At 31.0% G+C, this 12,951-nt stretch overlaps 1 protein-coding gene across 1 annotated transcript in view; it reads right to left on the bottom strand.

Annotated features, from left to right (window-relative positions):
* Nmdar2 (glutamate ionotropic receptor NMDA type subunit 2) overlaps positions 1–12,951 on the bottom strand; it is a 694,511-nt gene that overhangs the window by 524,983 nt on the left and 156,577 nt on the right. Inside the window, exon 3 of the mRNA XM_075369831.1 lies at positions 1,447–1,673. Coding sequence (XP_075225946.1) covers positions 1,447–1,673 — 227 coding nt within the window. The remainder of the gene's footprint in view (positions 1–1,446; positions 1,674–12,951) is intronic.

Below are 12,951 nucleotides of genomic sequence, written 5' to 3' on the forward strand. Positions count from 1 at the left end.
AAACACAAAATGAAATGAGACTATAAAAACTTGTTAATTTAGATGTTTGCAACTTATATAAAATAAAATTATCGGAAATCGACAACATTCGCTAGAAAGGTAATGGTATAAATAAAAACAATTGCATTACTCTATTCTTTTAAACGTATTTCATTCCTGGTGTAAAATGCAAAACCCTCTTAGAAATTAGTTATTTAGGTAGAAATAACTACGAGATATATCTCTAAAGAAAAGACCGCTGGGAAATTTTTCTCCTTAAGGTTGGTGAACCTGTATCCTTAATGGCCACGCTAGTAATATATATATATATACTGCATTTTTGTCTGTAAGTTGTTTCGTTGTATTATCTTTGATTACGTGTAAGTTATTGTGTTATCAAATGAATAGTTAATTCGATGTTGCCGCCGACTGTGAAATACGTGGAGTCGTACGTTTTATAAACCATCAAAACGTTAAACCGGGTGAAATTCATACGTAGTTGGTTGCTTTATACGGTGATAATGTAATGAATGAAAGAAACGGTCCGAAAACGGTGTCATCCTCAATCACCAACCAGATCGACAAAGGTCAAGCTACAGCCATTTGGACGCAAACCGAATTCCACAGTCTTTTGAGATCTGTTTGGGATACTGCTGATTGATTTCATGCCACATGGAACGACTATAAATGCAAGAGGCTACTACAAAAACAAAACTGTACGTAAGTTACTGGGCGCCATTCAAAATCGGCGACGTGGGCGGCTCCTACTGCACAATGACGTCGTCTTGCCGCTCGATAATGCACGACCACATGTTGCGGGTCCGACACGTGATTTAGTAAGAACATTCGGATGGGGAATTTACGATCACCCACCTCATAAATCGGAGTTAGCTACTTCTGATTACCATTTGTTTGGGAATTTGAAAGAATTTTTGAGTGGTGAGCAATTCGCAGGCGACGATGAATTTAAAAATGCTGCTTATCAGTATCTAAATGAAATGGCGGCAAAAGAATAAGGGAGGGTATATTGAAGCCGGTGTATCGCTACGATAAACGTCTTAATTCATGTGGCGATTATATAGAAAAGTAGTATATAAAGTATGTAGTTTCAGAGAAATAAAAAATATTTATAAAGTTTTCAGAATATTTTTTTTTTACAATGAAACAGTCGTAGTATTTACAAAAAGTAAATACTACGCCTTAATTAAATTGTCTTAAAATATTACCCCTAAATATGTGTATAATATGTTGTTACCTTAGTTTATAGCTTTGTAATAATTAAAACGGAAACAATAAATGAAATTCAATTTTCAACTGGATTTATATGGCTGTAAAAAAAGTAATATTGGGCATAAAATTAACATAGCTTACATAAATAAAAAGATATATATATATATATATATATATATATATATATATATATATATATATATATATATAAATTTAACAACTAAAATTACTACTCACCCAGCATACCGACGGGGAATTGATACGGCGCCTGTTGATCTTCGATGACGCTTTGTGTTACAACCCATACGTAATTTTCCCCAGTGATTTTGTATTCTCTAGCAGAATTTAAAATGTGTATCGCTTCCTCTCTTGTTGAATATAAAAGCATTACTCTCGATTCAGAGTTTACTAGTTGTAACAGATCTTGTGGTTTTGTAACTAGAACAGCATTCATCAGAGTAAACCTATAATAAAAAAAATAACAAAAATTAAATGTAATAATTTTTATTACTAAAAAGATAAATTTTTTTATTAAGACAGTACAATTACAAACAAAAGATGATGTAAGACATTACAAATATATTACAATAAGTAAAATAATTTCCTTCAGGTCTTTTAAAAAACATATTTTAAGTTTTGTATCTGTTTTTACTCAAAATAATTTATCACCCATCGAATAGGGCAGAGTTCCAGGTGTACCCGACTACCCCCAATATTTATTAGTATATTGCCTATAACGTTATTTGATTTTCTTTCTTAGAATATTACTTCTCCTTTACAATTTACAGCCGGTTACAGATAGATCCTCGAGTGCAATCCAATAAGATCGATTGCCACAGTATTTGGAAAATAAACAGATCTGTTAGGGACTTAAAAGGAAATTTTCTTTTAGTAATACCACATTAAGATCAAAATAATACATTCACTATCACGCAGGAGCTGTATTACCATTATTTAATCAGTACTCTTTTCTAACTGATCGAGCGTAGGAAATTTTATTTCAACATTTTGTTGCTTCTCTTCTATTTTATGTGACGTTGTTTCGGTCTAGCAGTTTACTGTTTTTATAAAATATTACAGTATGATTCCAGAGTATTAGGTGAAACGATGTATTAGCTATTTTTTCTGATTAAAAAATATACAAACTGGTGTGTAATATTTATGAAAAAGGGGAAGTTCCGTCAGACTTCAAAAAAGGTGTTATAGTCATGATACCAAAGAAAGCAGGAGCAGATAAATGCGAAGAATACAGAACAATAAGTTTAACTAAACATGCATCAAAAATCATAACTAGAATTCTATACAGAAGAATTGAGAGGAGATTGAAAGAAGTGTTAGGAGAAAACCAATTTGGTTTCAGGAAAAGTATAGGGACAAGGGAAGCAATTTTAGGCCTCAGATTAATAGAAGAAAGATTAAAGAAAAACAAACCGACATACCTGGCATTTATAGACCTAGAAAGGCATTCGATAACGTAGACTGGAATAAAATGTTCAGCATTTTAAAAAAAATAGGGTTCAAATACAGAGATAGAAGAACAATTACTAACATTTACAGGAACAAAACAGCAACAGTAACAATTGAAGAATATAAGAAAGAAGCCGTAATAAGAAAGGGAGTCCAACAAGGATGTTCCCTATCTCCGTTACTTTTTAATCTTTACATGGAGCTATCAGTTAATGATGTTAAAGGACAATTTAGATTCGGAGTAACAGTACAAGGTGAAAAGATAAAGCTTCTACAATTTGCTGATGATATAGTAATTCTAGCTGAAAGTAAATAGGATTTAGAAGAAACAATAAACGGCATGAATGAAGTCCTACGCAAGAACTATTGCATTAAAATAAACAAGAACAAAATGAAACTAATGAAATGTAGTAGAAATAACGAAGATTTTCATTGAATGTGAAAATAGGAGAAGTAAAGATTATAGGGGTAGAAGAATTTTTTTATTTGGGAAGTAGGATTACTAAAGATGGACGAAGCAGGAGCGATATAAAATGCCGAATAGCACAAGCGAAACGAGCCTTCAGTAAGAAATATAATTTGTTTACATCAAAAATTAATTTAAATGTCAAGAAAAGATTTTTGAAAGTGTATGTTTGGAGTGTCGCTTTATATGGAAGTGAAACGTGGACGATCGAAATATCTGAGAAGAAAACATTAGAAGCTTTTGAAATGCGGTGCTATAGGAGAATGTTAAAAATCAGACGGGTGGATAAAATGACAAATGAAGAGGTATTGCGGCAAATAGATGAAGAAAGAAGCATTTGGAAAAATATAGTTAAAAGAAGAGACAGACTTATAGGCCACATACTAAGGCATCCTGGAATAGTCGCTTTAATATTGGAAGGACAGGTAGAAGGGAAAAATTGTGTAAGCAGGCCACGTTTGGAATATGTAAAAGAAATTGTTAGGGATGTAGGATGTAGAGGGTATACTGAAATGAAACGACTAGTACTAGATACGGAATCTTTAAGAGCTGAATTAAACCAACCAAATGATTGAAGAAAAAAAACATCGTTTGTTCCTATCAGATATTTTTTTGTACTAAATGCGCATACGTTTAAACGAATTAGCCTTCAAAACCTTAAAAATGCCTCACTAAAAACTACACTGTCTACGTCTTTTGAAAACTTATACAAAATAGAACTAATGTTCCGTACAGGAAGGGAAGTCATCGTAAAACCAGTGAAAAGACGGTGAAAATCTAGCTGCAATAAACAGCCTATAACGAAAAAAATGGCTATTTCCTACAACAAAAAATAAATCTTCTTCCTCTTATTCATAAAAAAAATGAATGTATTTAATAAACTACACTATTTTTCTGTTCACTACGAATTTTAGTTTTTAATACCTAAACCGTTATTTTATATTAACCTTGAATAATTTTTTATTACTTTAATAATTTAAAAATACTTTTACATGTTTGGATGAACATAAGGATTCCCTTAAAATCTTTGGATCACCGAAAAAAAAATCGAATAAACTTCCTTGTATAACTTTACGGAGAGCTCGAATTATGTACGTAATGTATGCACTTGTGACAGTAAACTTCTCTCACATTCTATCATTTTTACTTCCTTGTATGAAGTAAAGAAGTATTATGATTGCGAAAAATTTCGGTTATCAGATTTCAACGGAAATATCCATTTAGACCATCCCTGAATCCATTTTGATTAGTTTCGGCGTGACGTTTGTACGTATGTATGTATCTCACGTAACTCAAAAACGAATGGCTGTAGGATGTTGAAATTTTGGATTTAGGCCTGTTGTAACATCTATTTGTGCATTTCTCCTTTTGACTGCAATCGGCTGGACCAAAAGTATCCAAAGATGTCCAAATTCCAGAAAATTTTGATTTTGGGCTTTTTCTTAACAGCAGTAATAAGCCGTCAATGAGATCTTTTCAACGATGTATCATAAATGGCACTTATTTTCATCGGTTTCAGAGTTATAGCCAAATAAAATTTTAATTAATGAAATATATGGATCTTACAAGGGGAAGGCACATCGGTTCGTATCAGAGACTTCATCTACTTTTTTATTTAACTTCTTTTTTTTAAATTTAAATATATTGATTTATTAATAGTTATTAACCTCTGATTGTAAAAAAAATTTACAGTAAATAATAATTCAATAATAACAATAAAGAAAAGTACGAAAAAATATCAGAAGTTATTAATGAAATAAAATGTTATTTACTTTTCATTAAAAAAAAATGTGAATATGTAATTTAATAGGTGTACAAGGAAGTCACGTGGTGTTCACATCAGATTTTTTTTTTAATAGCGATACGGGTTGAAATTAATACAGAAAGAAAACAAGAAATGTTAACTGCAAAGGTCAAAATTTTTTACTGGCTTCTAGTTACAGAATTAAATTTTATTTCTATTGTGGATATGATTTTATTCGTTGAATATTTATCATCTGTTTATTAGTATTATCATAACACTCGCAGTAAAACTCTATTCGTTGATTTGCAAATAAATATCTCTGGCTGTCTACTTTTAAGCGCGCTGTTACATGTATACGAATATATGTACGTATATAAAACAGTAAAACGGTGTAAATGTAAAATGTAAAGCGTACAATGCAAATAATCTTGTTTTTTTCATTTTAGAGAGAATACTTTTTCATTTACGTTTTTATTGTTGCTTCTAAATTGATTGAAAGTTAGGAAGAAAATAAAAGAATAGATGTAAAGAAAAAGAATTGATAAAACTATCGGGTAGCTCAAGTCTACGTTCTGTTTATATTGTGCCTGGTGTTGCGATATTCGATTGCATCTCGTGGGATATCGTCCTGTTGTAAATTTAGCTGACTCGACAAAAGTTATAAAAAACAGAAAGAGCGCGCGTTCACACACTTACAAGCAAACGTATACACATATATTTATTTACTGACTTTTTTTAGTTATCAGTAACCACTGGTAAAAATATTTCCAACAAAAAATATTTTATTTTGTCGTCCATCGTTATCCTACTCCAAGTTTTTCGAACTTCATTACACCACGATTTACATTTTACTTATTACTGCATATATAAAACATTGTATAAACAAAATTTATCCTGCTTGCTAGTTTAAGATATTCCCCACCTAGGGGTTGATGCGATAATGACTATTACATTTAGACTTTAGTAATAGTTTTCATATTTGTCTGTTACATTATAGCAATGCGGGTTTTTTAATTTTTTGATATTTATGTTAAAATTACATCAGCCCATTGTAGTTATTCGAGCAGTTTTGTACTGTTATTATCCTTGTAATAACTGCACTTCGGCCTCGTTATAGATTTTTCTGCGAACTGTTTATGTTATAAAAAGATAAAATGAATTGTATTCGCTTGTTTCAACGTTTGATATTTGGCCAGAACATTAATTATGTAATCAGAGGCACGATATGGCGTTAAATACTATGAATGACTGAGAACGGCGTGATTATTTATTCTGAAATTGGGGAAAAATAATGATATATGAAAAAAAAAAAAAAAATGATTTAAAAAAAAAAAAAAAAATATTTTTCAACTTTGATCAGCTCCCCCACACTACACTGCCCATAAACTACTTTTTTGGGGTCACTTGCACTACTACTACGCCTAGATGTTTTTATATTTATTTAAAATTAGCAGACCCGGCAATGGTTTATTATTGCTAGATTTGATTGTATATATATATATATATATATATATATATTAAACGAACACAATTGAAAGTCTGATAAAACATTAAAAAATTCAACGTTACGGAACTTCACAAACAAAATTTAGCCTTTCACTTTATTAAATTCAGATTGTAAATAAATCCAATTGTCAAAACAGCACTACATATCGGATTTAATTCAAACCACTGTCTAAACACAATATTCGGGTCAAAATACCCCTAACTTTCTTTCTACTGGTCAGATTCAGGATTTTAATTGCTGTAAACCTTCTCCGAACAACGAGGACCATTTTGCAAAAACCCGCGCGTAAATCGAGAAGAAGGAAGTCTATTTGTATACTTGTTTGTTTTGGGTATAGTTTTTCCATAAATATTTCTTTTCACGTAACTAATATGTATTCTTAATATTAGCCAAATCAAACCACAAATGCAATTTTTCCATACATCTCGACCCCAGCGCCATCTAACGGGTCGATTTTTGGTAAAAATATTTTTTTTTTCGCATAACTAACATAAATTCTCAATTTGAGCCAAATCGGACCGTAAATACAAACTTTCAAAATATCTCGCCACGGATTTGCGGGTTCAAACTAATTCAGAAACCTTCACGGTCGTGGCACAACAACTCACCAAAGTTTCATCGCAATCGGATGAATGGCATAGCAACGCATACGGGGCAAACAGATATAAGATTTATGTAATACAAGTATTATTATTATTATAACAATAATTATTATTATGTTAGTGTTTTCTTTTAATCATTTCAACATACTAACACTCTAATTTAAATCTACAGATTAAGTAGGTACTAAAAAGCCCATTCATAGAATTACATAAACTTTATTTTTTCAACTAGAGACGTGAAATTGTTTATATTATTATTTTTTTTTTATATAAGTATTAATTATATTTTAGATAAGTATAATTTTTTTTCAGGCGTTTATAAGTACGTGAAAGTGACACCAAAGTCATTTGTACAAATATCATACTCATTCCAAAGAATAACAAGCATTCCATATCGGGCATCCTTTAACGTAATTTATTCTCAACTGTCATGAATATTCTTTTAGAACTATATTCTAAACTCTCCTACCGAGCAAAAATTATTATATTCCTTTTTTATACATTTACAGATCGAATGCCTTTTTATTTTATTTTTATGATAAATTAATATAAATTTTAATAAGATTAATTAAATAATTCTTTTTTGACGACCTCAGTGGTCTAGTAGGTAGCGTCTCGGCATTTAGCGGGAAGATCTTGGGTTCAAATCCCGGTCAGGCATGGCATCTTTTCTCCGCTATCGATTTCTACAAGGCTAATGACAATAGCTGTTGATCCCCGATTTTTTATAAGTATAAAAAAATATTTTTAATGGTATCGGGAAATAAATTGGAAGAAAATATGATAACTTCCGCTTTATCAAAAGAGATTCGTTCTCTTTTCCGAGAAAAAAAAAAATATTGTTACGCAAACTGAATTTTAAATTTGTTACCTGCGTGATTTCAACACAAGCGACTGTCAGAAGATTGATCTTCAAAGTTAGGAGGATTATTATATCAAATCCTATAACACATTCGATGAACCGTACATTTCAAATAAAATAATTTCTCCCGTCATGATACTTATGATGTAACTTTTTTATTGATTATAAAAGAAATTGTTCGATTTTGTGAGATCTTTGTGCAGACTGGTTCATCTTCGGCTATATTTTCAATAATAATAACAGTAGATTCTTTTTTGTTGAACAGGAAAGAAAACAGGAATTTGTTTAAATAACCGATATGAAAATATTATTTAAATTGTAGGCGTATAAAAACATATGCAAATTATATTTATTTTTACTGCTTAATCACAATATAAAATTTATATTCCATATCATCTTTACTATAAGGTAAAACGTTTTCCTCATATTTAGAGCAAATATTTCGAAAATCTTTTTTTGATTACAAGATTTCATCAAATTGAATTTTTTGACATTCTGTAATAATTTGGATCCAATGTGGATGGATTAATGTGCATTTTTTCGTCGTAATTAGTTATTCCTTTTGACGTAATATTTACTTTTCTATTTCTGTTAGAAATTGTTCATTACTTAACCTAGATTATATGCACCTACCGGCATAAATTCCTCAGTTTGGAATGAAGATTTTATACTCCTGGCTGAAAATAATAATTCGAGAGGAATTTCTTCATTAAAATATAAAGGAAATCGTAAAGATTGTCTTTTATCAAAGGAATATCTGACATGACATCAAGCGACAAATGAGATTAAAATAGCATAATAACCGTATCTTCATTGTAAACAGATCGATCAGAAGAAAAGCTATTACCGTGCGGTATAAAACAGGACCTTCGGGAAGATTCCGATATTATTACAGAGGAAAGAAACTGTCCGCACCATGTTACAGGAAAAGAAATTGACCGCTCGACTGATTCTCGTAAACCATATTTAATGGAAAGTGCGTGATGAATCTTCCACCGAAAAAGAACAAAATTTTACAACGTTTGAATTCAACATTTAAAGGCAAAAAAGCCACTGGAATATCTGCTATGAATTTAATAGAATTTTTTTTTTAACCTTGTTTTTCTAATTTAGTTTGTATATCATCATTAGGTTATCTGACACGGTCCATTGGACCTCGACCGACTCCATTTTCTTTCATATAAAACTAAACTTTTCAGTTCTATTCATTTCATTTTAAGTTTCTAGTATAATTCTTCTTATACTTCATCGATCCGTCTACACCATTAATTCTCAAAGCGGGCTATAAAGCCCTCTTGTGGGTGTGGAAACCTTCAGGAGGGGCGGTAGAAGACCCACAGAAAATTGCGGGAGTTCAGGCGGTCTAGGAAGTCGATAGTTGATTAAAGAAAAAGGCAAAAATTATACTTCCTGATATTTCAAACTAAAATTAAATACCAATTACACTAGCGCAAACAATTAAAGGAACGACTTACGGTTGCTTTTAAGTAAATTCGAGCCTGATATTAACAAAATCATTAAAGCACATCAGTTTCATCCTTAACCTTAACGTAAGTGTAATTTTTTAATTGAAGCTTACTTAATTATTGTACTGATTATACTATTACTATTGTTGTCATATAACTATATAGAAACATTTGTAATTTTTTTGGAAGCATATTTTAATAAAAATACTTCCAAATATGCGGAAATGTAAATATTTAAAATGTAAGTTTCAAATCAGAAATAGGATATGCCACGTTTAAAAACAATAATTATTTTTAAAACATAATATTTAACAATTATTATTTTTAACAGATGGTAAGTTTAATAATGTTGGGAGTGCTAGAAAATTATTGATTCTCAATGTTAGTTACCCACCGGGTTGGTGTAGTGGTGAAAGCGTCTTTCCAAATCAGCTAATTTGGAAGTCAAGAGTTCCAGCGTTCAAGTCCTAGTAAAGTCAGTTATTTTTACACCGATTTGAATACTCGATCGTGGATGCCGGTGTTCTTTGGTGGATGGGTTCCGATTAACCACACATCTCAGGAATGGTCGAACTGAGACTGTACAATACTACACTTCATTTACACTCATACATATCATTCTCATTCATCCTCTGAAGAATTATCTAAACGGTAATTCCCGAAGACTAAACAAGAAAAGAAAGAATATTCTCAATGTTGGCGGTGGTCGAAAAAGTTTGTGAATCAACGGTCGACACTGTATTCAGTTAGGTTGTAGAGTGAAGAGTCATGTGAAGAGTCCTCATGTTTCTGCTGAGTTACGTCTCTTGTATCAGTGCGGTTTCACAACGCGACCTTATCTATATAAGACAATAATAATTATTCATATCAGTCGCCGTATAATTAATTAGTCATATGGTATTCATGTAGTCAAGCAATTATAAATTTATAATATTACGTCTTCCAGTTGTTTTAAAACCCTTGATCTTTTCATATGATCACTCTTCTTTCTGGTTTCAATTTTGAGATGCTTTGAAACGCCCATCTGAACATTCGTACGTGCAGTTTATTTACTTCAACTCTATAAGCTAACGGAATTTTATACAGTGTTGTTTAATCTAGTCTTTAATACAGACTTGTTTAATCTCTTCTCCTTTTATGATAACACAATTCTCGACTATACGTTAACTCATACGAAAATTATTTTGATTTAATTTCTAATTTGGTCCAATCTATTCATTACTTCATTTTTACACCGAAACAGAGTGAAAGATTTTCATTCTATAAATTTAATCTTCTCAGATCAGCTACGTTTCAAAATTTCAAATGCCTTTTCCTTCCTTTTTCTCGGTGACTATGTTTTCTTTTTTGTTCTTTTTTCCTCTATAGCCTCCGGGAATTACCGTTCAGGTATTACTTCAGAGGATGAATGAGGATGACATGTTTGAGTGTAAATGAATGTAGTCTTATACAGTCTCAGCCACCAAAGAACATAGGTATCCACGATCTAGTATTCAAATCGGTATCAAGGCCTTTACTAGGCCTTGAACGTTGCAACTCTCAACTTCCAAATCAGTTGATTTGGGAAGACGCGTTCACCACTAGACCAACCTGGTGTGTTGACTATGTTTTCTACCAGTACAACAAGTACACTCCAAACACAATACAAAACTTTATAGTCGCTTCCTCAGCTCTAACTCAATACTACTATTTATTAAATAATAATAGTTTCTTTTTATTAAACGCTTTCTTAGCCATCAGCTACTTTTATTTAATTTTAATTTCTACATTATTTGATTAACATCGTACCTAAACACTAGATTGTTATAATTGTTAAATTCTTTACTCTTTTTTTTGGAACAGATTTATTGATTTTTTGTTTCCTATCTCGTGAATTTCGTTTTCTTTTTCTCGTCAATATATTTTTCTTAACTATTTACGATCCATAATTTGTCTTTTCTTTTTATTTTGAAAAAAATGTATTAAATATCGAGTGCTCGAGAGCTCCTTAAAAAATCATGACGTATGCGAAATTTATGTATTTTTTCCTTCTAATCATTCTCCCTTAAATTTCATTCTAGGCAACAATCGATTACTTTTGTGTAATCTACATATTCATGTATTTTCCGTTCTACTTTTAACTTTTTTATAGTACTTCTCAGGACAGTCAAAAGATATCATTAGACTTACTTAGTAGTGAAGATCCGAAATAACGAGAAAGGTTTTGGTAAAATTTATTTTTCTGATTTACAATGTATAAATATACGAAAAGTTATATTATTACTTTTTAATATTCTGTTTTACTCAAGTATCAATAAAAAACAGTAACAAATCGTGTAAATTACTATATCGCCGATCTCCAGGCGAAGCGGTAGCATTTCGGTCTTTCATTCGGAGTCCCAGGTTCGAATACCGGTCAGGTATGGCATTTTTCATACTCTACAAAATTTCATATTCTCATGCACAAGCTTCTATATGATGAATTAATCATCGAAAAATAAGAAAAAAAAGTTACTAGCCTTCTCAATTGGAAGTAACAGTGTTTTGGATTTAATAGTTTTCTCGGCATCGTTCTAGTGTACACAAAATAGAAAATGGAATACCTAGTCGCCAGTAGATACGGCTTTTAATACTGTACAATATTAATTGCGTTGTAACAGTGGAAAAAAAAATCTAAAAATTAGATTTAAAAGAGGTCGGCATAATGAAAAAAGTTATATATATTTATTTTCTTTTTAGAAAAACAAATTTCTAGACCGTTAAGAATAAATATCAGAGTGCTTATTTAAAGTAATAAAAAAAAATTAAAAAGATGTAAGCAAAATAGAAAGATTTAATTGAATTGAAAATAAAGATAACATTAAAATAAAACGAAGTCCGTTCATTTTTTAAAACAGAATTATTAAAAAAAACGCTTCGAAGAAATAATTTTTTTTATTTCTGAAGGAAATTATTTTTCCTCATCCTTAGTTTCCTTTTTTGTTCGATGATGATTGTGAATCGGCAGAATTGTATAAAAGTAAAATGTTGTTATGGAAACGGAAATACGCAGCTATCTCAATCTCTCATACTACATCGTTCTCTGATTTTCAAGAACTTGAGAGAGAGAGCGTTACAGCAACCAGTTTCAAAACGACCGACGAGATTAAGCTAATTCTATTAAATGATGTATATTATTTATCTCTCTTATTTTAATTTAGAGATATTATGAACTAAATTTTATTTTATAATATAAGGAAAAAATTATTAATTTTTATAAATTAAATTATAATAACTATAACGTAAATTATGATCACGTTGCACGTAAGATATGTATGTGTGACTGTGCAACTTTTTTAACAAAATAATAGCTATGTCTGAACTTATTATCCGTCAACAAGCACGAAACGTTTTTTTTCTGTAATCTCTTTCTTACAGTTTGTCTCGTATTTACAGCTTACACAAGTTCCTTCGCTCCTCGGAAAACACCGTTCATCCGATTGCGAGTGCGTAATAATTTGGCAACGTAACGTACAGCGGCTGGTTGTTATGATTACAACAGATACCTACGAGGAAGCTAGGTTCCTTCCTAATAAAATCCAGGGTTCGACTCGGAAAAATACGAGACCAGTTTATATATCAAACATATTTCTATCGGAAAGGGCTCTAT

The sequence above is a fragment of the Lycorma delicatula genome, chromosome 6, assembly GCF_047948215.1.
Source record: "Lycorma delicatula isolate Av1 chromosome 6, ASM4794821v1, whole genome shotgun sequence".
Taxonomy (NCBI): Eukaryota; Metazoa; Arthropoda; class Insecta; order Hemiptera; family Fulgoridae; genus Lycorma; species Lycorma delicatula.